Source organism: Geotrypetes seraphini, chromosome 17, assembly GCF_902459505.1.
Source record: "Geotrypetes seraphini chromosome 17, aGeoSer1.1, whole genome shotgun sequence".
Taxonomy (NCBI): domain Eukaryota; kingdom Metazoa; phylum Chordata; class Amphibia; order Gymnophiona; family Dermophiidae; genus Geotrypetes; species Geotrypetes seraphini.
In genome coordinates this window covers 44,553,037-44,579,278 of record NC_047100.1, presented here as the reverse complement: position 1 = coordinate 44,579,278, position 26,242 = coordinate 44,553,037, and the positions used below count along the sequence as shown (strand labels likewise).

The 26,242-nt window shown below is 39.2% G+C and overlaps 1 protein-coding gene across 3 annotated transcripts in view; it reads right to left on the bottom strand.

The window, feature by feature from the left end:
• DOCK3 (dedicator of cytokinesis 3) overlaps positions 1–26,242 on the bottom strand; it is a 694,894-nt gene that overhangs the window by 346,465 nt on the left and 322,187 nt on the right. For all 3 annotated transcript variants that reach the window (XM_033926008.1, XM_033926006.1, XM_033926007.1), the window contains exon 22: positions 298–379. In XM_033926008.1, the coding sequence (XP_033781899.1) occupies positions 298–379 (82 nt within the window). The remainder of the gene's footprint in view (positions 1–297; positions 380–26,242) is intronic.

Sequence of the window (26,242 nt, the reverse complement as noted above, 5' to 3'; positions counted from 1 at the left end):
TAGCACATTATTGAATAGGCCCCCCTGTGTCCTATTCTCACAGTTGGATGGGGAAAGGGGTATCAGTTTGAAAGGCTGCAAATATAAGCAGACATTTCCTCATGGGAAATCATTTTGAAAACTGAAAAAAATATGCAATCTAGAGAAATAAACTATACAATATTTCAAGACTATAATGGTTCTCTTTACTAACGCATGTTAACACTTTCTCTCCCCTTCACAAATTTAGGGGTTAGTAGAAGATGTGAATTAATGGTAAACCCAAGTCCTTCTAGTAGTTCCCCATATAGCACATACCCTCATAGCTTCTTGGATATGGTCCTGTCGAACAAGCTCAGCTGATCGGTCCATGTACCACTTCAAACATCTGATCAGTTCCCTGAGGGACAGCAAGAATATAACCAGCAGCTGTAGTTAAAAGTAGTCAAGATTGTATCTTTCAGGGGTGTGACAGAAGCTAATGAAAAGCAGAAATAGACCAGTAATGATATACTAGCATATTTAGGCATTCTAACTTAAAGGCAAGGGTGCTAACAGAGATTATAAATGCTATAATTGTAAATTAAGCAGTTATTGCTGTCAGAAATAATAATAAAAATACCCTAACTGCCCTAGAAAAATGTCCTCCCTAATTAGTTTAAAAAATCTCATTAATACAAACATTTATAGAACATACTCAAATCCAAGCAACTCATACAAACATACCCATTGCAAGCAATTAAAAAAAACAGACTCCAAATTTTATACATCCTGTCCATGGAGATCCTGTTGACACCTGAATAAAATGAACTTACTTATCAGTAGCAGGCATTCCCTGAGGACAGCAGGATAAATAGGCTTGCATGTGGGTGACTGACCCATTTCCTTCACAGATCATGAGAAAATAGACATGTAAAGTCACACCTTCCATTCAAAGGTTCTCTCCTGTAGGCCCACAGCATGCACTTGTCTGTCCCTCCACATGACAGCACAATGTGACAGGTACAGGTCCTGTCAAGCTGTGAGAGGAGCTGCCATTACAGGAGGAAGCCAAAAGGAGAGCTCTAACATACATAGTAACATAGTAGATGACGACAGATAAAGACCCGAATGTTCCATTTAGTCTGCCCAACCTGATTCAATCTAAAAATTTGTTGGGGAGGGGGGTTCCTTCTTCTTAGCTATTTCTGGGCAAGAAGCTCTTAAGGAGTTCCAACTACTGAAGTCTCCGTCAAAGGTTATTATTATTATTATTAAATGTGCAGCCATTTCCCAGAAGCAGGCTTGTGGAATCTTGTGTGTGAGAAAGAACTATGAATCTCAGGATAAGAGATGGAGGTCGAACAGTGGACAACATTCCAGCCAGGAGTTAAAAGGAACACCTGTTGTTTACTGCAGAAATGAACAGTGTGTGAGACAGGACAAGAGGTAGTGTGAAAAAAGTATATAAGAGGCAACCCTGGGACTTTTCCTTTAGAATCCAAACATGGTTTTTTCTATTGCATAGAGCATTTTGGACCCCAGTTAGATTATAGAAGTTGAATAGTTCAAAGTCTAAAAGCATTGTAATATTGAAATAGGGACTTTAGATCATCTTTTGTTTTATTGTCCCTATATTTTAGCCTTTTGGAATTCCATCTGGGATCAAGTAAATTGTTTACTGGAAAATCATGTAGCATTATCTTATGATACAATATTATTTGGAACAGCTATGAGAAAAAAAGAGTCAGATATCATCATTTAACAATAAACTTTTATTAATCATGACTGGAGTCGCTATTCAACATATCACCAACAATTGGAAGGATTGCAGTAAACTTAATTTCACCTTTGGTGGAACTCATTATGTCATATATTCAAAATGGAAAGATCAATAGCTGTACAAAATGGAAATTATAAGACATTTAATAAAATATGGGGGCCATTGACATCTTTTTGTGATGATTAAACACCAGTTACTCTATTGAAATATACACCGTGGGGGCGTGGCTTGGACGCAAACTCTGATGGTTGGGTGAGGAGTTAGCTCCGTACAGACAAGCTCTATTTATAGAAAATACTACATAATAATTAATCTTTTAAGTGGGATAAGTACCGAATTATAACAGAATATGGCTTCTAGTAAACAAAACAAAAACGATTCGGGGGCTGGTGGATCCAGTACAGGAAGCAACAAAAGATCAAAACCGGAGCTGAATACGCCTTCTAAAGTGCCGTTGCCATCAGAAGAAAGACCCGACGTTATGGAAGAATTGCGACAAATTAAAGAAATTGTTTTAGACAGTAATAAAAAATTACAAAAGGCAATTGAAGATGCCGCAATCCTCACTAAAAGAGTGGATATGACAGAAAATAGAATATCTATTTTAGAAGACAATTCAGAGCAACTAAATATGGATATGAGACACAGTAAAACAATATGGAAAGAGGTGACAGAAATTAAAAGAGACCTTGAAGATAGCCGAAACCGTGAAAGAAGGAACAATTTAAGAATTATCGGAATACCGGAGGGGGTGGAAAAAAACGATCCTATAGCTTTCTTGGAACAATTTCTGCCTAAAGTGTTGCCATTAAAATTCAAGACTACATTAGAAATCGAAAGGGCACACAGGATACCATCTCAAAGGAAAAACTCTCAATCGGGTCCAAGGACTTTAATATTTAAACTCCTAAGACATCAACAAGCAATAGAAATCTGTCAACTAGCCAAAGAGAATAAAAACCTTAGATGTCAGGATGCAAAAATACACATTGTCCCTGATTTTGCGAAGGAAACGGCATCAAGAAGAAAACAATTCCTGGACTTGAGACCCCAATTAAGAGCCCTAGGGGCTAGGTTTGGGCTCCTTTACCCAGCGGTAATGAAAGTTACTATTGCTAATAAAACTCAAAATTTTTCGGACCCCATAAAACTACAGGAATTTCTCGAACAATATGATCAGCCAATGACATCTTAAATATATCCGAAGAGTACTTTCAATTATTATAAGCTTTATATAAATTTTAATATAAATACTGACTTTTGACTTTTGATATAGAATATATTGGAAAACATCGGTTACAGATTCAAAACTTTTACTGCAACGGAAAAAAAAAAAAAAAAAATTGCACGAGGATGGAACTAAAATTTGAACAGCTTGGAACATTCTTAATAAGAAGCAAAAGAAAGAACATATCTCTTAAATGATCTTCATGACTCAATTCTGGAACTTTTAAGAATAATAAACTTACGTTTGGGTTCGTGGAATCGACAGAGATCCGAATGAGATGTTTACGAAGAATGATTTTTACAAACCTGAGACTAAAAAGATTGTTGATTGGTTTAGAAATGTTGGAGGCGGAGTTTAGAAGGGAAGGGAGATGGTCCTTCAATCACGTTGAAAAACGTAAGGGTGTGTTTAAAAACAGAATACGATTGGTCAAATTGTATGATTTCCTATTAGGGGAGGTACTTCCGGTGAAGATTGCGTTCCAACTACGTTAGGAAAGAAGGTATGCAGGGCGATCTAATTCTAAACTACAGACTCTCCTGGCAAGATCCCTGTTTTTAATTTAGGGATTTTCTTATGCTTCATACCTATTTCTCATATAATTATTTACATTGTTGGTCCAAGAATACAACACTCTGATGCCTCAGATAATACTGTTATTTATTATAATATTTCTTTTCTCCTGAAGTCTCACCTATTTAAAAAAAAAAAAAAAAACCAAAATCTATTATAGACAGGATCTTAAATTATATCACCGAATAGAGAGTTAAAGCGTATGAATCTAAATGGTGAGAAACATCTTTTCAACTATATATATTTCAATTATATATTATTTAATCTTCATATACTGTTTTAATATGTTTAAATACATTGTAATACGTTGCTTTGTATTTTAATATATTTTGATATATAATTTTTATTATGGTTTGAATAATCCAAACTATATAAGATACTTTTATAATTTTAAGAGAGTCCTTGAATTTATATAGATTCCTCCGATTCCGGATAAAGAGACAGGAAGGTTTGATAATGAGAAAATTCTAGTAGTAATTTTAGTTAAATTTGATGATAGCTTGTGGGAGTTCTTTATACCTAACCTCAATCTGCGTATCCAAGTTTTCGTATTTAATTGGGGGTGGTTGGGAGGGAAATATATAATGTAGGGAGGGGTGAGGGTGGGGGTGGGGACATTATAAAATATTTAATATATTGGGAAAATTTATTTAAAAAAATCATTTACTATTTAATTTTGAGAAAATTATACTTTAAAATTACAAATGAATCTTAAAATACTATCTTTGAATGTTAATGGTCTAAATCATATGATAAAAAGGAAAAAAGCACTATTATTTTTAAAGAGGCAAGATGCGGATATATACTTTATACAAGAGACCCACCTTTCAAATATTGAATCTAGTAAACTGGAAGGAGGTTGGGTCAAGCATTGTTTTTTCTCACCAGCAATAGGGAAGAAAGCGGGTGTTGCTATTCTAGTGAATAAAAAATGCTCAGCTTCATTTAAATTAAAGGCAACAGATATTCATGGAAGATGGATTAATGTAGAAATGAGCATGGGAAATACTACCATGACGTTGTTTAATATATACGCCCCTAATTCGAATCAAAATGAATTTTTTAAGACTCTTCAACAACTGATTTTACCACTGGCTACTTCGAATCTAATAGTGGCTGGGGATTTCAATGCTGTTATGGATCCTTTATTGGATAAAAACCCAAGTAGATTTATGAAATCTATGGGATTAGATAATTTGGTACAATCTTGTGATTTGACAGATATTTGGCGAATACTTCATTTTGATGGACGGGAATTTTCTTTTTGTTCTCATGTTCATAATTCTTTTTCAAGAATAGATTATATTTTTACCTCAAAACATCTGGCACATCAGGTGACACAGGCTGCCATTGATCCAATCATTTTATCAGATCATGGTGGAGTATGGATTGAAATTAAGATCGTAGACCAAAATACTAAGAGACCTATCTGGAAGTTTGATAATACATTGCTTGCTGATCCAATATTTTGTGAAAATCTTCAAACAAAAATGAAAGATTATTTTCAAATAAATGATAAAGATGAGATCTCTAGAGAAATATTATGGGATGCTTTTAAAGCATCAATAAGAGGACAAGTAATTTCTTATTCGACTTATCTTAAAAAACAGACTAAAATACAATTTTTAAATTTAGAAAAAGAGATAAAATTTTAGAATTAAAACTTATAGAAAAATGGGAATATTCTATTCAACAAGAATTGTTAAAACTCAAAGGCAAATATAATGAGATTTCATCAAAATTGATAAGGAAAGATTTATTTTCCCAACAAGCATTGTATTATGGTAACTCAAATAAGGCGGGAAGAATATTGGCAAATTATCTTAAAGCGAAAAAAAGGAAATCAAAAATAGTTTCAAGTTTATTAGGATTTTATATACCGCCTATCAAGGTTATCTAAGCGGTTTTTACAATCAGGTACTCAAGCATTTTCCCTCTCTGTCCCGGAGGGCTCACAATCTATCTAATGTACCATTAAAGTTGAAAATGGTGCCACATTAACACAAATTGAACCTATTTTAAAACAATTCCTAAAATTTTATAAATCTCTTTATTCTTCCGAGACTTATTTAGATAAAGAAAAAGATGGTTTAGAATTTTTGAAAATGTTAGAGGGTCCAAAAATTCCTGAACATGTAAAACGAAGTTTGGAAGAGCCAATATCACTAAAAGAATTAAGAACAGCTTTGAAATCCCTTAGAGTTGGATCCGCTCCAGGTGGTGATGGATATACGGTGGAGTTTTATAAAACATTTCAAAATTTTCTATTACCCTATTTATTAAATCTTTATCAATACCAACTTAATAAAGGTTATATTAATGGCACTATAGCAGAATCTTTAACTATTGTTTTGCCAAAGCCAAATAAAGATCCCACTTTGGTTTCAAATTACAGACCAATATCTTTAATAAATGTAGATGGAAAATTATTAGCAAAAATACTAGCATTAAGATTATCTCCTTTGCTCTTTGATATAGTTCTTGAACCCTTGTTGTTAGCTATTCAACAGGCAAAGGACATAGAGGGTATTCCATGTGCTGGAGTGGAATATAAAGTATCCGCTTATGCAGATGATATATTGCTTCATTTGAGGAATCCGGAAACAACAATTCCATGTCTACTGGAGATAATAGATACATTTGGAAAATTCTCAGGATACAAAATAAATTGGAATAAATCAGAAATTTTACCTTTAAATGTGCATTGTACAAAAGGTATACTTTATTCTTTCCCTTTTATTTGGAAAGAGGATGGTATAAAATACTTAGGTATTTGGTTGAATAAAACACTTGAAGAGACAATGAGAATAAACGAAAAATTTTTATTACAAAAAGTAACAGAGTTATGTGAGCAATGGAATCCTTTACATTTATCATGGTGATACCAATGTTTTTTCAGGGGTCTTTTTATAAAAAATTAAATAGTATTCTGGTTAAATTTATTTGGCTGGGTAAAATTGCAAGAGTGGCTCTAGTGTCTTTGCAAAGACCAATTGAGGAGGGTGGGGTAAATTTTCCCAATTTTTATAGGTATCATCAGGCCTATATCATGCGCCAAGGTATGTATTGGGTCCTCCCAGAGCTTTTGGAACAATTACCAGAGTGGTTAAGGGTGGAGAGATCACTTATTTTTCCACTTAGGCTTGATCTTCTGCTTGGTATAAAAGTGCCTAGAATACGTAAAGACAATAGAGTATTAATGGATACTTGGAAAACATTAAGATTTGTAGATAAATTAACTAGTGATTCTATTTTAAAATCGAAACAGCAGACTATTTGGGTAAACTCCAAGATACAAATAGGCGGGTTTAAGATTGTCTGGAAGGATTGGATTAAAGCAGGTATAAGATCCTTAACGGAAGTAATTGATAATGGTAAGCTGCTTGATTTTTCACAATTGCAACATAAATATGGTCTGAATAAAAAACAAAGTTATAAGTGGTTGCAATTGAAGCAGGCTATTCAGGTGGGGTTCCCTGAATGGAAATCTTTAAATGATCATTACAGCTTAGAATTCTTATGTTTCCAGGCAGATTTTCTGGGACACCAGGCCGCAAAGTGGTATAAAATGATATCTAATTATTTGAATAAGAAACCAAAAAATGGATTAAGAGATATTTGGAGCATTGAGATTAAGCATCAAATTAATGCATCTCAATGGCCACGTATTTGGTCTTGGAGAATTAAAGGTACGATGTCGGCATCTATTAGGCAAACATGGTTCTTTTTGTTGCATAGAGCATTCTGGACCCCTACTAGATTACAAAAATTAGATTGCTCTAAGTCTAATAGATGCTGGCATTGTAAAATTGAAATTGGAACTTTAGACCATCTTTTATTTTATTGTCCATGTATTCAGGCATTTTGGATATCAATATGGGATCAAGTTAATATATTGATGGAAAATCATGTAGCATTATCCTACGACACAGTGATTTTTGGAATGTGTATGAGGGCCAAAAGTCAAATATCTGCAGCAAACAACAAATTATTGATGATTCTTACTGGAGTGGGAATTCAACAAATAACGACTAATTGGAAAGACTGTTCTAGATTGAATTGTAGTTTTTGGTGGAACTCAGTTTGTCATTTATATAAGATGGAAAGATTTCTTGCCGTACAGTGGGGATATTTTAAAAGGTTTAAGGAGGTGTGGAGGCCATTAATTGAATATTGTAATGATTAAGGGTTATTCTTTTTCCTTAGGGGATAATTTGTAAAAATGGGGGGGAGGGAGAGTCTAAATATGTATATGTTTGGATAAAATATTTTGTTGATAGGGGAGGGGATGGGAGGTGGGTGGAGGGAATTAAAACATGTGTAATAATATTGCTTAAGAATGTCAAGTGAGTGATGTGAATTACTTGTAATAATATTGTACACTTGTTGAAAGAAATAAAAAGGAATAAAGATGAAAAAAAAAAAAAAGAAAAAAAAAAAAAAAGATTGGCTAATGCTCTCCCCCATATTATAGGTATGCATCAAACAGGATTCGTTGCTCAGACATTCATCTCATAATACCAGATTAGCATTCCATATGTTATATTTAACAAAGAAGATGAATGAGCCTACTTTTGCTATTTCTTTGGATGCAGAAAAGGCTTTTGATAGAGTAGAATGGACCTTTATGTATCAGGCAATGGAATGGTTTGGTGTAGGTCCTGGATTCATACAAATGATACAAACATTGTATAGCTCCCCTTCTGCTAGATTATATATTAATAATACGTTTTCAGAAAAATTTAATCTAAAGAGAGGAGTTAGACAAGGTTGTCCCTTGTCTCCTTTACTGTTTGATATTGTAAAGATCAATATCCAAGCGACCGAAATGCAAGGGACCTGGGGAGAGGAAGAAGCGATATGGATTGCTCTGAAAAGAGAAGATGGAACTTCTATCTACGTGGGTGTAGTCTACAGACCTCCGACTCAATCGCAGCAAATTGATAAGGATCTGATTGTGGATATCCAAAAGTTTGGAAGGAAAGAGGAGGTTCTGCTGTTGGGAGATTTCAACCTGCCGGATGCGGACTGGAATGTTCCGTCTGCGGAATCGAAAAGAAGTAGGGAGATTGTGGATGCCTTTCAAGAGGCTCTGCTCTGACAAATGGTGACGGAACCCACAAGGGAAAAAGCGATATTGGATCTGGTCCTCACAAATGGAGAGAGTATCTCTAATGTTCGAGTGGGTGCTCACCTGGGTAGTAGCGATCATCAAACGGTTTGGTTTGATATAACGGCTAAAGTGGAGAGCGGCCGCACGATACTTAAAGTCCTAGATTTCAAACGTACGGACTTTAATGCAATGGGAAAGTACCTGAAGAAAGAGCTGTTAGGATGGGAGGACATAAGAGAAGTGGAAAGACAGTGGTCTAAGCTGAAAGGAGCGATAAAAATGGCTACGGACCTTTATGTGAAGAAAATCAATAAAAACAAGAGAAAAAGGAAGCCGATATGGTTCTCCAACCTAGTGGCTGAGAAAATAAAGGCGAAAGAGTTGGCGTTCATGAAATATAAAAAAACCCAAGAAGAGGAGAGCAGAAAGGACTACAGGGTGAAATTGAAAGAAGCCAAGAGAGAAATACGTTTGGCGAAGGCACAGGCGGAAGAACAAATGGCTAAAAATGTAAAAAAGGGAGATAAAAATTTTTTCAGATATATTAGTGAAAGGAGGAAGATAAAAAATGGAATTGCTAGGCTAAAAGATGCTGGGAACAAATATGTGGAGAGTGATGAGGAGAAAGCAAATGTGCTAAACAAATACTTCTGTTCTGTGTTCACAGAAGAAAATCCTGGAGAAGGACCGAGATTGTCTGGCAAAGTTATACGAGAAAATGGAGCAGATTCTGCGCCGTTCACGGAGGAGGGTGTTTATGAGCAACTTGAAAAACTGAAGGTGGACAAAGCGATGGGACCAGACGGGATCCATCCCAGGATACTAAGGGAACTCAGAGAGGTTCTGGCGAGTCCTATTAAAGACTTGTTCAACAAATCTCTGGAGACGGGAGTGATTCCTGGGGATTGGAGGAGAGCGGATGTGGTCCCTATTCATAAAAGTGGTCACAAGGATGAAGCAGGAAACTACAGGCCGGTGAGCCTCACTTCAGTTGTTGGAAAAATAATGGAAGTGTTGCTGAAAGAAAGGATAGTATATTTTCTTGAATCTAATGGGTTACAGGATCCGAGGCAACATGGCTTTACAAAAGGTAAATCGTGCCAAACGAACCTGATTGAATTTTTTGATTGGGTGACCAGAGAGCTGGATCGAGGACATATGCTAGATGTAATTTACTTGGATTTCAGCAAAGCCTTTGATACAGTTCCTCATAGGAGGCTGTTGAACAAACTTGAAGGGCTGAAGTTAGGACCCAAAGTGGTGAACTGGGTCAGAAACAGGCTGTCGGACAGACGCCAGAGGGTGGTGGTTAATGGAAGTCACTCGAAGGAAGGAAAGGTGACTAGTGGAGTCCCTCAGGGTTCGGTGCTGGGGCCAATCCTGTTCAATATGTATGTAAGTGACATTGCTGAAGGGTTAGAAGGAAAAGTGTGCCTTTTTGCAGATGATACCAAGATTTGTAACAGAGTAGACACCGTAGAGGGAGTGGAAAATATGAAAAAGGATCTGCAAAAGTTAGAGGAATGGTCTAATGCCTGGCAACTAAAATTCAATGCAAAGAAATGCAGAGTAATGCATTTGGGGATTAATAATAGGAAGGAACCGTATATGCTGGGAGGAGAGAAGCTGATATGCACGGACGGGGAGAGGGACCTTGGGGTGATAGTGTCCGAAGATCTAAAGGAAAAAAAACAGTGTGATAAGGCAGTGGCTGCTGCCAGAAGGATTCTGGGCTGTATAAAGAGAGGCGTAGTCAGTAGAAGGAAGAAGGTGTTGATGCCCCTGTACAGGTCATTGGTGAGGCCCCACTTGGAGTATTGTGTTCAGTTTTGGAGACCGTATCTGGCGAAAGACGTAAGAAGACTTGAGGCGGTCCAGAGGAGGGCGACGAAAATGATAGGAGGCTTGCGCCAGAAGACGTATGAGGAGAGACTGGAAGCCCTGAATATGTATACCCTAGAGGAAAGGAGAGACAGGGGAGATATGATTTAGAGAATGACACGGTGAAAAAATTGGTCCCCGTCACCGCCCCGTCCCCGTCTCACCATCCCCGTCACCGCCCCGTCCCCGTCTCACCATCCCCGTCACCGCCCCGTCCCCGTCTCACCATCCTCTTCACCGCCCCGTCACCGCCACTGCCATCCCATTCACCGCCCCATCACCGTCACTGCTGCATACATAAAAGCCTCAAACGGGTACGATTTTATATACTTTTCTAATAACTCCCCTATGTATCTGCCATTGCCCCCCCCCTGTGTCCATATTCCATCCACATGGCATGTCCCCTTTTTGTCTCTGTCCCTATGCCCCAATGCACATAATTTCCCCTCTTTCTGTTACCTTCCTGTGTCCAGATTTCCCCTATCTTCCTCTTCCATACCAGTGTGTCTCTTCTTTTCAACCCCATCTAGCTTTTTTCCCTCTTTCTTCCCCCCCCCTGCTTCTAGCATCTGGCTCACCTGCCTGTCCTTCCCTTTCTTTCCTGCTGTGGGTTTTTCTTTCCGTTTTCATCACCTTGGCCCAGAATCCTTTTCCCTTTCACTCCCTCCTTACAGTCTGAGCCGGGAACACTAGCGATCGCACGGTCCTCGCAGCCCCCACCCGCCTGCCCAATCGATCCTAGTGTTTAGCCAGCTCTCTCCCTTCTCCTCACCTTAATTTGCAGGCTTTCTTTTTCAGCAACCTGCACGCTTTCCCAAAGAGCCGCACACGCGCGGCTGCTCAGTGTTCAATCTTCTGCTCTGCTGCAACTTCCTGTTTCCGGTTGCGTCAGAGCAGAAGATCGAAACTGAGCAGCAGCGGGTGCGCGGCTCTCTGATAGCGTGCGGATCGCCGAAAAAGAAAATCTACAAACTAAGGTGAGGAGAAGGGAGAGAGCTGGCTAAACACTAGAATCGATTGGGCAGGCGGGTGTGAGCTGCGGGGACCGTGCGATCCTTCATGCCTCACTGCGGGGACAAGACCCATTCACCGCCCCGCGGGCGGTGAATGGCCTTGTCCCCGTCGCCGCAGCGACTGCTAGTTTTCTTCCCCGTTTTCGGCGGTGACCCGCGGCTAAAATGCGGTGGCCGCGGGTAAACCGCCACCGTGTCATTCTCTAATATGATTCAGACGTTCAAATACTTAAAGGGTATTAACGTAGAACAAAATCTTTTCCAGAGAAAGGAAAATGGTAAAACCAGAGGACATAATTTGAGGTTGAGGGGTGGTAGATTCAGGGGCAATGTTAGGAAATTCTACTTTACGGAGAGGGTGGTGGATGCCTGGAATGCGCTCCCGAGAGAGGTGGTGGAGAGTAAAACTGTGACTGAGTTCAAAGAAGCGTGGGATGAACACAGAAGATTTAGAATCAGAAAATAATATTAAAGATTGAACTAGGCCAGTTACTGGGCAGACTTGTACGGTCTGTGTCTGTGCATGGCCGTTTGGAGGAGGATGGGCAGGGGAGGGCTTCAATGGCTGGGAGGGTGTAGATGGGCTGGAGTAAGTCTTAACAGAGATTTCGGCAGTTGGAACCCAAGCACAGTACCGGGAAAAGCTTTGGATTCTCGCCCAGAAATAGCTAAGAAGAAAAAAAAAAAAAATAAAAATTTAAATTGAATCAGGTTGGGCAGACTGGATGGACCATTCGGGTCTTTATCTGCCGTCATCTACTATGTTACTATGTTACTTAATATTAGCTATCCAACAAGTAAAGGAAATACAAGGTATACCTCACTCAGATAGAGAATATAAGGTATCTGCTTATGCAGATGATTTACTATTGTATTTGAGGAATCCAGAATCTACCATTCCATATTTACTTGAGCTGATTGAGGAATTTGGAAAGTTTTCAGGATATAAGATAAATTGGAAAAAATCAGAAGTTCTTCCATTAAATGTACATTGTACAAAAGGTTTATTTGATACATTCTCTTTTGTTTGGAAAGAGGAGGCTATTAAATATCTTGGAATTTGGATTACAAAAACAATGGATGAAACAATAAAAATTAATGAAAAATATTTATTACAAAAAGTGACAGAGATGTGTGAGCAATGGAATCCTTTGCATTTATCTTGGTGGGGAAGAATACAAACTATAAAAATGATGATCTTACCAGTAGTTTGTTACCAAATGGGGATGATACCAGTTTTCTTTCAAAAATCTTTTTATACAAAATTAAATAGGGTATTGACAAAATTTATTTGGCTTGGTAAAAATCCCAGAATTGCTTTAGTGTCATTGCAAAGGCCAATTGTGGAGGGTGGAGTAAATTTTCCCAATTTTTATAGGTACCATCAAGCCTATATTTTACGTCAAGGTATGTATTGGATCCTCCCAGAGCCCACTGATAATATTCCAGACTGGTTCTGGTTAGAATGGAGACTTATGTTTCCCTTGCGTCTTAGTCATGTAATTAGTATCAAAATGCCAAGGGTATATAAAGAACATAGAATATTTATGGATACCTGGAAAACTTTAAGATATATAAGTAATCTAACTCCTATTCCAATAAGTAAATCAACAACTCAAACGATTTGGTTAAACCCCAAGATCAAAGTTGGCGGTTTTAAAATCATCTGGAAACATTGGATGATAGCAGGTATTCGTATTTTGGATGATGTAATAAAAAATGGTAAGTTGCTGGAGTTTTCACAATTGCAAAATAAATTTGATCTTAATAAGTCACAATATTTTAGATGGTTGCAATTGAAGCAATCCATTCAGGTAGGGTTCTCTGAATGGAAAAATCTTACTAATTATCATAGTTTGGAATTCTTGTGTTTCCAGATGGATTCAATAAGTCATGAAGCTGCACAATGGTATAAATTAATATCTGGATTTGTAAATAAAAAACCAAAAAATGGTCTTAGAGACATTTGGAGCATTGAGATAAAAGCATCAAATTAATGCATCTCAATGGCCACGACTTTGGTCTTGGAGGTTAAAATGTACGGTGTCAGCATCTATGAGACAAACTTGGTTTTTTCTTCTGCATAGAGCTTTTTGGACCCCTGTTCGTTTACAAAAGATAGATAGCTCTAAGTCTAATAGATGCTGGTACTGTCATGTTAAAGTCGGGACATTAGACCATCTTTTATTCTTTTGTCCATTTATTTTATCATTCTGGAAATCAATTTGGCCTCAAATTAATAGGATGTTAGAAAATCCGGTAGCCTTGACATATGATACTATATTATTTGGAACAACTATGAGAGCAAGAAGCCAAATTTCGTCAAGTAATAACAAACTTCTTTTTATTTTAACTGGAATAGCAATACAACAAATAACATACAACTGGAAAAAACGTGACAGGTTAAATTACAATTTCTGGTGGAATTCTGTATGTTATATATACAAAATGGAACTTGCAACACAAAAAGGATATGTGAGTAAATTTCATAAAATCTGGGGACCATTAACAGATTTTTGTAAAGAATGATTAATTTTCCCATGATTAGATTTTTGATTAAAGGGGATTAGGGTAGGAACACATTTCTGATTATTATATAATATATCAATACTTGAATGAATATATCAACATTAGAAGAAAATTGCAATAAAACTGAATTTATGTATTATTGATTGGAGGGGAGGGGATGGGGTAGGGGTTTACTATATTAAATAAGAATTATATAAATTTAGAATTCTGACATAATAATATAACTTTATATTAATTTTTCTAAAGAAAGCTAACTGTGATAATAATATATGAGTTTATCAAGTGTGTATATTCAAGTTTTTATTGAGTTTATGTAAAACACTTGTTGTAACATAAGAAAATGAATAAAGATTTATAAATAAAAAATAAAGAAATATACACCGTGAATAGTAGAGAGGGGGAAGGGTTCTTAAGCTATTGCGATTATTAATAATAATAATGGGAAGGGGATGGTTTTTATGTTTTTATATATATATATATATATATATATACAATTGTTGTTTTTCTTGATTGATTTACAAGTGATGTTTTCAAAAATTTGTATGGTTTTAATATGTACACTTTTTGAAAGATTAAAAATGAATAAAGATATATATATAAAAAAAAAAAGAAGTCCCATGGTTGGTTGACCCGGTCTATCACTGCCTGGAAAGGATTCCCCAGTCAACTGTGAGGAACGGTGATGTCATAAATCAATCACGGTGTTGTTATTTTGAATTATTAGTGCTTTGTATATTTGCCTCGCAATTTAATTCTATATCAGCTGTGCTCAGCATTTTACTGCCCTGCAATTTATGTAACCAATAAAGCAGCATAATTAGCCTTATCTTGTGTGTGTGGGTATCTCTTTGTGTGCCGTGAAGTACTGACTACCTAACGAACTTGGCAGTACATTAAGGTTTCAAGGTTTTATTAAAATTTGATTTAATCGCTTAACTAATTTCTAAGCGAGTTTACAATATAAAAAAACATAGAAACATAGAAAATGACGGCAGAAAAGGGCTATAGCCCACCAAGTCTGCCCATTTCAAGTATCCACCCCCCTAAATTCACTCCCTTAGCGATCCCACATGAATATCCCATTTTCTCTTAAAATCTGTCACGCTGCTGGCCTCAATCACCTGCAGTGGGAGTTTGTTCCAATGATCCACCACTCTTTCAGTGAAGAAGTACTTTCTGGAGTCGCTATGAAACTTCCCTCCCCTAATTTTCAGCGAATGCCCTCTGGTGGTCGAGGGTCCCATGAGACAGAAAATATCATCTTCCGACTCGATACGTCTCGTGATGTACTTAAACGTTTCAATCATATCTCCCCTCTCTCTTCGTTCCTCCAGTGAGTACAGCCGCAATTTTTTCAGTCTTTCCTCATACGTAAAATCCTTGAGCCCCAAGACCATCCTGGTGGCCTTTCGTTGAACCGACTCGATCCTCAGCATGTCCTTCCGGTAGTGTGGTCTCCAGAATTGAACGCAATACTCCAAATGAGGCCTCACCATGGATCTGTATAACGGCATCATAACTTCAGGTCTCCTGCTGACAAAACCTCTACGGATACAATCCATCATTTGTCTTGCCCTGGAGGAAGCCTTCTCAACTTGATTGGCGGCCTTCATGTCATCACTAATGATCACCCCTAGATCATGTTCCACCATGGTCCTGACCAAGGTCTCACCATTTAATACATAAGTTCTGCACGGGTTTCTCTTACCCAGATGCATTATTTTACACTTTTTAGCATTGAAGCCCAGCTGCCAAGTTGCTGACCATCGTTCCAGTAGTAGTAGGTCCTGTGTCATATTATCAGGTAAAATGCTTTTACTTACTATGTTGCAAAGTTTGGCGTCTTTGGCGAACAGTGATACCCTTCCACTAAGACCTTGCGTCATATCTCTTATGAATAAGTTGAATAGAACCGGGCCCAAGACCGAACCCTGCGGCACTCCACTGATCACTTCTGAAGTTTTGGATGGGGTACCATTTACCACCACCCTCTGAAGTCTACCGCTCAGCCAATCCTCAACCCATGAAGTTAGAGTGTCCCCTAATCCTATCTATTTCAGTTTGTTCAATAACCTTCTATGTGGGACGCTATCAAATGCTTTACTGAAGTCCAAATATACCACGTCCAGTGACTCTCCGGCATCCAGTTGTCTAGTAACCCAGTCAAAAAAGCTAATCAGATTAGATTGGCAGGATCTACCCTGGGTGAAACCGTGTTGGTGGGGATCACGTAGGTTTTCCTCATCTAGGATTGTGTCAAGATTCCGTTTGATCATTGTTTCCATGAGCTTACACACTATAGATGTGAGACTCACTGGTCTGTAGTTTGCTGTCTCTGTCCTGCAGCCCTTTTTGTGGAGTGGGATTACGTTGGCGGTTTTCCAGTCCAAGGGGACTCTTCCTGTGCGTAGGGAAAGATTGAAAAACACAGATAATGGTTCCGCCAGGACTGCACTTAGCTCCCTGAGCACCCTGGGGTGTAGGTTGTCCGGTCCCATGGCTTTGTTTACTTTGAGTCTTGATAGTTCGTAGTAGACGCTACTGGGCGTAAACTCGAAATCTTGAAACGGGTCTTTCTGGCTGTCTCTCATCTGTAGCTGTGGACCAGCTCCAGGCGCTTCACAGGTGAAGACTGAACAGAAGTATTCATTTAGTAGTTCTGCCTTGTCAGAATCTGATTCTGCAAAGTTACCGTCCGATTGCTTCAGGCGTTCTATCCCATCTTTATTTCTTTTCCTGTCCCTAATATAACTAAAGAAGGATTTGTCCCCTTTCTTAATGTTCCGTGCTAGATCTTCCTCTATTCGGAGTTTGGCCTCCCTGACTACTTTTTTGACAGCTTTAGATCTGTCCAGATAGTCTTCTTTCGCCTCCTGTTTTCCTAAATGTTTGTAGGTGATAAATGCTTCTTTTTTCTTTTTAACTAAGTCCGAAATTTCTGTACTGAACCATTGGGGTCTTTTGTTTTTCTCACGTTTACTTACTGTTTTTATGTAGCGGTTTGTTGCTTCATGTAGGGTGGACTTCAGATTCAACCACATATCCTCCACATTGTCAGATTTTGCTTGTTTATGTAGCTCCTGATGGACAAAATCTCCCATGCGGTCGAAGTCTGTGCCTCTAAAGTTGTAAACCCTCGTTGCTGTGTTTGATTTAGAGAAGCCTTTCTTGAGGTTGAGCCATACCATATTATGGTCGCTGGAGGCCAGTGTATCACCAACTGAGACTTCCGAGACGCTATCTCCGTTGGTAAGTACTAGGTCTAGTATCGCTTGGTCCCTAGTGGGCTCTAATCAAATTTGCTTGAGACATGCACCCTTTATGGAGGTTAAAATTCTTTTGCTGCCACATGTAGTCGCGGAGAGTGTGTTCCAATCTGCATCGGGCATGTTGAAGTCCCCTAACATCACTGTGTCCCCGCGTAGTGTGATGTTCTCTATGTCCTCGATTAATTCCATGTCTTTGTCTTCTTGTTGCCTGGGAGGTCTGCAAAAAGAGAGCATGAACATAATAAAAATGTCATTAACAATACCATTAACACTTACAAAAAGAAAACAATTACAAAGAAACATCAACTAATACTTGGCATATTAAAAGGGGATAAATGAGACAGACAGACAGATGGGAGACAAAAGGGAATAGGGTTAGAAATACACCCTCCCAGCCCATGCTCCACCACCAAACGGCCAAATACAGACACAGATGTGCAAGTCTGCCAGTGCTGGCCTTAGTTCTTCAATATTTACTATTATTTTCTGATTCTAGATCCTCTGTGTTCATCCCATACTTTTTTGAACTCCGTCACCGTTTTCCTCTCCACCACCTTTCTCGGGAGCGCATTCCAGGAATCCACCACCCTCTCCGTAAAGAAGAATTTCCTTACATTGCTCTTGAGTCTACCACCCCTCAACCTCAAATAATGCCCTCTGGTTTTACCATTTTCCTTTCTCTGGAAAAGATTATGTTCTATGTTAATACCTTTCAAGTATTTGAACATCTGAATCATATTTCCCCTGTCCCTCCTTTCCTTTAAGGTATACATATTCAGGGCTTCCAGCCTATCCTCATATGTCTTTTGTCGCAAACCTCCTATCATTTCGTCACCCTCCTCTGGACCGCTTCAAGCCTTTTTGTGTCCTTCGCCAGATACAGTCTCCAAAACTGAACACAATACTCCAAGTGGGGCCTCACCAATGACCTGTACAGGGGCATCAACACCTTCGTTATTCTACTGGTTATGCCTCTCTTTATACAGCTCAGCATCCTTCTAGCAGCAGCCACCGCCTTGTCGCACTGTTTTTTCGCCTTTAGATCTTCGGACACTATCACCCCAAGGTCCCTCTCCCCCTCAGTGCATATCAGCCTCTCCCCTCCCAGTATATACAGATCATTCCGATTGTTAATCCCCAAATGCATTACTCTGTATTTCTTTACATTGAATTTTAGTTACCAGATATTGGACCATTCCTCTAACTTTTGAAGATCCTTTTTCATGTTTTCCACTCACTCCTCGGTGTCTGCTCTGTTACAAATCTTGGTATCATCAGCAAAAAGGCAAACCTTTCCTTCTAACCCTTCAGCAATGTCACTCACAAACCTAATGAACAGAATCAGCCCCAGCACTGAGGGACTCCACTACTCACCTTTCCTTCCTCCGAGCGACTTCCATTAACCACCACTCTTAGGCGTCTGTCCGTCAACCAGTTTCTAATCCAGTTCTCCACTTTGATTCCTAACTTCAGAGTTCAAAAGCCTCCTATGAGGAACCTTGTCAAAGCTTTGATTGTGGGTTGGATAAGGGTAATAGCACTGTCTTATCAGTTGGAGGCCACTGGAAGGAGCTCTAATTCTCTATGCACATTTCAGGGTCAACTCTAGAGGAAATGGTCCTGCCCTTTTAAGGGCAGGTGAATAGAGGGTCCTATATGCAAGATGGAAGGAGCAGTGCCCTTTTAAGAGAGTTGCCCCAGCTAGGAATGTCCTGGGCCCTGCCAGAAGAAAGCGGGAAGGGGAAGCCTAAGAGGGTAGGGAAGAAAGCTAACCTCCTGATAGGCGCTCTCATTGTAAGACGAGAAGGGGTTATGAAGCTCAATCCCTATAAAAGAAGTTTTCCCCAGTTAGCAGGAAGAAGGGTGAGGGGATGCCTGAAGATAGCTGCCTGCCAACACAGCATCAAAGACAGATGGCTCACACTGAGAATCCCAAGCAAATAAAGAAGATACTTACCTGGATGGCCTGTGCACAGGAGTACTTTTTGTTTTTGTCTTGAACTGAAGACTTAATTTAAGGTTGTTTTGAACTTTGACTTAACAGCCAGAGTTGGAGAACAGGAATAGAATGGAGTAGAAGCCTAATGATTGATTTTATTAACTGGGAGTGGGTGTAATATTTTTATTGTCTCTGATTGGTTGTGTGTTTGGATATATGTTTTATTGTGTATGTTAAAATTTGAACTCAACCTAAAACTAGCAATAATGTGGAATATAATTATTTTTAAATAAATAAATGTTTAGTTGGGTCCTGAACAGGGTGTGGTGGGCTGTCCCATTGAGTCTCAGATACCTTGGAAAAATGAGCTCAGTGGCAAGGTTTTTTTGTTTTTTAAAAAAAAATCTTTATTCATTTTCAAAAATTACAAGTGTACAACAATCATTCATAAATATCTTAATTAATCACTTGACATTCTTATTTGTAACATTCCAAATAAATAATTATATAAGAAGCCCACCCCTCCCACCCATATACTAATAAATAACAATTATCAAGTGGCAAGGTTTTGAGTCACCATATGAGAAGTATTAAGATAGATTTTTTTTCTCATAATTAACTGGTTAAAGGCATCAAAAAAGGGCCAGTTTGCATTAAGGGGAGGGGCCAAACTTGCATATCACTTCAACGCTAACCAAGATTGTTTGCCTAAAGCAGAGGAGTCAGCAGCTTCAGGAATTCACTGCCAAGGCTAGGACTGGAGGCCGTAACATTATCCCAGGAGGGGAGCATGAGAATTGAGGAATCCTGGGAATTCACCCTGAGTGCAAAGGTACTAAAGATTGGGACTACTGCTGCTTAAACTAACCATGGAGATGTCTCTGAGCCCTTTTCTTAGAGGTCAGGTCTTACTATGAGAACTGAAGGGCTAGCCACCTGCCAGGTTCCTTGCAAGTTTGCAAAGGAGGCGGGCTCCATGCTACCCTAGAGTGCCAAGGACCAGTAGGCTCATCACACCAAGCACCTGGCTCTGTCCTGGAGTCCCCCGAGTTTGAGTCTTGTCTTCCAACACTCAGCACAACTACGCTCAGCTTGGCCAAGACTTCCAAAGTCACATTGTTGAAAGGTTCCAAGATAAACTTGGACTACCTCAAATTAGCTTCTGCTGCTGCCAATTACAGGATAGCAAAGTCTGTTGTGGTGCTGCTCCTCTTCTCCAAGTTCCCCTCAGGTACTGCAGACAACAAAACACCTTCACTAGGCCTCTGAATATTTAACTTCACCCTGGTCTGAGCCCTGCACCTCAACTTAGCATATAAGCGCCACCTGCTAAAAGGTGGTTTAACTGCAACATCAGTGATGGAGTGCTCTTAAGGACACCTGCTACTGCACTATTCAATCCCTCATAATACCTTAAGATAATATTAAAATTTGGTAAGGAACATTGTGACCTTGATCTATGTCCCACATCAGCAAAGTTAAAATTTCTCTCTCAGATTGGTCTTCATTGGTTACCAGTGTTTTAGAATGTTTTCCACAGCATTAATACCACCTCCACCCAAATCAGAAAGACCCTTCTAAATCAACTAACATATGCTCCAACTACTGTTCAATAACTAGTGTGCCTTTCCTTGCTAAAATATCGGAAGCCTTGGTAGCTTCTCATCTTTCAAGAATATTTAGATAAATTCAATTTATTAGATCATATGCAATCTGGCTTTTCAAAATTTTACAGTACCAAAACCTGTATTCTCTGTTTAGTTACTGAGATCATACTCTATCCATCTTGACTTAGAAGTGATGTTCATTACCTATGGTATGCACAAAACTAGCCTATTTTAAGACAATGCCTTCAAAGAAGAAAGAATCTCAAATAAACTCTGGGCCCCAGATCAAAGAGTATGTGAAGGTATGCAAAAAGTCAGAGGAGGGATCAATGACATCCATATGAAGCCTTTCTTTACCTTAAAAACCATCACTAAAATTCTTACACCTCAGATATCACTTCTTGGGCAGCTAGCCAAAGCAACACAAACAAGGGTATAACATGATCAAATCAACCATAGCCAGTGACTTGGAGACTGATTTTAGAAATGATATACAAATTGAAACTGAGACATCCAGGCCAGGACATCTCAAGTGCCACTAGTATTTTAGAGCACGATCTGCCAATATAAAAATGGATAATATCGCATGTTATGTATGATAGGAGCATCCACATTAGATCTCTAAATCACGGTCACAAACATTTATATGCCAGCAAATACACGGTCTATGTTAAGAAATAGCAACATAACATTTATGTTTCGGTACAAGAGAGGTTTGTGTCAGCCATTTTAGAAGCACAAATAATTTTCCCCCAAAGCTGTCACGTAGCCTGGGATCTCTTGAAAGTTTTGTTTATGAGGGTGGGAGGCACAGGCATCAACTACAGAGGGATTAAGGGGAGCTTAGCTACTTTCATCCAGCCAGCCCATATAACTAAAGTGGTAGTATGTAATATAGAGATCATCCAAACGCCAGGAAGTTCTTTTTCACCCAGAGGGTGGTGGATACATGGAACGCACTACCGGAAGATGTGATAAGCAGAAGCACGCTACAAGGATTCAAAGAAGGTCTGGACAGGTACCTGGAGGACAAAGGGATTGAAGGGTACAGATAAGAGTAGAGGTAGGTACAGATAGGAGTAGAGGTAGGAAATATGGATAGGATTAGAGGCAGTTACAAAATTAGTCAGGGACACTGTTCAGGCAATTAGGCCTGATGGGCCGCAGCGGGAGTGGACCGCTGGGCAGGATGGACCTCTGGTCTGCCTCAGCGGAGAAGTGGAGACAACTTCTTATGTTCTTATCCAATCCAATCTTTCGGTTTATTTACCGGATCATCCTCTAGACCAGTGGTTCCCAACCCTGTCCTGGGGGATCACTAGGCCAGTCGGGTTTTCAGGATAGCCCTAATGAATATGCATGAGAGCGATCTGCATATAATGGAGGTGCCAGGCATGCAAATCTGCTCCATGCATATTCATTAGGGCTATCCTGAAAACCCGACTGGCCTGATGGTTCCTTAGGACAGGGTTGGGAACCACTGCTCTAGACAACAGAGGCTCGAATCGGTTTACACAATAAGAGGTTGTAATAGTTTCAACCTCATCTGTTCCAATAACCTGAAATTCCAGACATTAAGGAGTTATCACCAATTATCATGAAAATGGGAATACCCTGTAACCTTGCAAAATTCATAATCTTATTAAAATATCTGAATAGTACTGCTGAAAATTCACAGATAAAGGATTTGTCTGCTGATCCCTTTGTTTTTCTGAGAATTTTTACTCATTGTTCAATGTCAGTTCAGTTCCCTCTCTTTTGGGGATTTTAAATTCCAATACTGAATAAGACATTTTATAGTAGATACGAGGGTAAATCAAAAAGTAATATACTTTTTTACATAGTTCCCATGCAAGATGATGCATTAGTTGTATCGTTCAGCTAGCTTCTGCATTCCTGCAGAGATGAAGTTTTTTGTTTGCTCCCAAAGCCTGGTGAGCATCGCTTCCTTTACTTCATCATGCTTTGTCTTTCGCTGTCCAGGTCGCAGTGATGTACCCATTTCTTATCACTGATGACAATTCTCTTCAGACTACTTGGATCTTCTTCATACCGTCTCAGGAACTATGTTGCAACCTTCACATGTTGTTGCTTGTGCAGATCAGTAAGCTGTTTGGTTAACCCATCGTGTGTAGAATTTCTTGTATCCCAAGTCATCATGCATTTTGGCAAATGCAGATCCATAACTGATATCCAAATTTGCAGCCAATTGAGACACCATTATTCATTGGTCTTCTCTAATCAAGGCATCTGCTCTGTCAACGTGCTCTTGTGTGCGTGTTGATGGGCGACCCGTTCTTCCTGCATTAAAATTTTTAACCCAATCATATCCGACAGTGAATTTCATAGGTTTCACTCCCTCTGCCCAAAAAAGTGCACTACTGCAAATTGTTCTTCGATGGTGCAATCTTGCAAAGTAGCATCCATGTTTCTGACCTCGGGGCTGCCACACGACAACTAAAGGCTGAGAACTGCACTGTGCGTGGATGAACTATCCAACAAGCAATATATGAGTACATAAGTTGCATTTCGCTAGCTCTGCTCTGGTTACCATGCAATTTAAAAATTGCCTTTAATTTTTTATTCACCCTCGTATAATCATGGTGATAAGGGCTATCCTTATTTTTCTTTTTCTTTTTTTTAAATTCTTTATTCATTTTCAATCTTACATCAAGTGCACAAACAATAAAACAATACAATTAAACACATCACTTGACAATCTTTCTAGTTTATCTTACAATATATAAAATTACCACCCTCCCCTCCCATCATTCTAAACTAATGCAAAACACTGCGGTCAGACTAATCTTCGGTCTAAAGAAGTTCGATCACGTGACGCCATACTTCAAACAGCTACACTGGTTGCCGATGGAAGCTCGTGTAAAGTTTAAGTTCGCCTGCCTCTGTTTTAAAGTTTTCTATGGTCTAACCCCTAAATACACCACTGACCTATTCTCCTTCTCAGCCAACAAACACAAGAGAAGTTCCCACTCGCACTTCGTTTCTCCCCCGGTTAGAGGATGCAAACTAAAAAAACACCATAAGCATCTTCTCTCACATCAGGCTGCTCTATGGGGTAAAGACCTAGAACAACTCCTATTGCCCACCACTTATGAGGTATTCAGGAAACGCCTCAAAACCCACCTATTCCTGAAATACCTAGACAGTTGACCCACTTCCCTCTTTCCCCTCCCTTGCTCTTTCTCCCCATTGTTCCCCACATCCCTTAAGTTAATTCAACTTGTACGTCAACTCAACTTGTACTCCACTAATCTTTTGTAAACCGCATAGAACTTAACGGTATTGCGATATATAAACTGTTATTATTATTATTATTATAATTCCTTTATTATTTTCTCAATATGAATAATAAAAAAAATATGGCCCCAAATTAATTCACTGTTAGAAAATCATGTTGCCCTTTCATATGACACTATATTATTTGGTACTTCAATGAGATTTAAAAACCAAATTTCAGCTAATAATAAACTTTTATCAATTTTAACAGTGGTTGCCATTCAGCAGATTACAGGGAATTGGAAAGATTATACTAAATTAAATTATACTTTTTGGTGGAATTCAGTGTGCCATATTTATAAGATGGAAAGGGTATTTGCTCTGCAACAAAGTAATTATAATAAGTTTTAAAAGATTTGGGGGCCATTGGCGATTTATTCTAATGATCAGACATCTTAAACACCAAAATATTGAATAAGATAAGGGGGTGGGATTCTGAAGGATAATAATTGATAATTGTTATTTATTGGTATATGGGTGGGAGAGGTGGGCTTCTTATATAATTATTTATTTGGAGTAATACAAATTGATATCTGGGAGGGAGGGATGGGTTTAACATAAGCAATGCCTCTCCTGGGTCAGACCTGAGGTCCATCATGCCCAGAAGTCCGCTCACGAGGACCTGTGCAGTAATCCTCTATTTATACCCTTCTATCCCCTTTTCCAGCAGGAAATTGTGCAATCCTTTCTTAAACCCCAGTACTGTACTCTGCCCTATTACGCCCTCTGGAAGCGCATTCCAGTTGTCCACCACTCGTTGGGTAAAGAAGAACTTCCTAGCATTCGTTTTGAATCTGTCCCCTTTCAACTTTTCCGAGTGCCCTCTTGTTCTTTTATTTTTAGAAAGTTTGAAGAATCTGTCCCTCTCTACTCTCTCTATGCCCTTCATGATCTTATAAATCTCTATCATATCCCCTCTAAGTCTCCTCTTCTCCAGGGAAAAGAGACCCAGTTTCTCCAATCTCTCAGCGTATGAAAGGTTTTCCATCCCTTTTATCAGACGTGTCGCTCTCCTCTGAACCCTCTCGAGTAACGCCATATCCTTCTTAAGGTACGGCGACCAATATTGGACACAGTATTCCAGATGCGGGCGCACCATCGCCCGATACAACGGCAGGATAACTTCTTTTGTCCTGGTTGTAATACCCTTCTTGATTATACCTAGCATTCTATTTGCTTTCTTAGCGGCCGCTGCGCACTGTGCCGTCGGCTTCATTGTCATGTCCACCATTACCCCCAAGTCCCTTTCTTGGGTGCTCTCATTCAATAACATCCCTCCCATCGTATAGTTGTACCTTGGGTTTCTGCTTCCCGCTTGCAATACTTTACATTTCTCAACGTTGAACTTCATCTGCCATCTCGCCGCCCATTCCCCCAGTTTGTTCAAGTCCCTTTGCAATTCTTCGCATTCCTCTTTAGTTCCAGCTCCACTAAATATTTTTGTATCGTCCGCAAATTTTATTATCTCACACTTCGTCCCTGTTTCTAGATCATTTATGAATATATTAAATAGCAGCGGCCCGAGCACCGAGCCCTGCGGAACACCACTCGTGACCCTCATCCAGTCCGAGTAGTGGCCCTTCACTCCTACCCTCTGTTTCCTACCTGCCAACCAGTTTCTGATCCATCTATGTACGTCTCCATCCACCCCATGATTCTTCAGTTTCCGGAGTAGACGTTCGTGAGGCACCTTGTCAAAGGCTTTTTGGAAATCAAGGTATATGATGTCTATGGGGTCTCCCCTGTCCATCCTTTTGTTAATTCCTTCGAAGAAGTGCAATAAGTTAGTTAGGCACGATCTCCCCCTGCAGAAACCATGTTGGCTTGTTTTCAGAAGTTCGTTTCTATCCAAATGTTCATCGATGTTTTCTTTTATCAGTGCTTCCGCCATTTTCCCCGGAACCAAGGTCAGACTCACCGGTCTGTAGTTTCCCGGGTCACCTCTTGATCCCTTTTTAAAGATGGGCGTGACGTTGGCTATCTTCCAATCCTCCGGGATCATGCCTGTTTTCAAGGATAGGTTGCAAATTTGCTGCAGTAGTTCAGCTATCT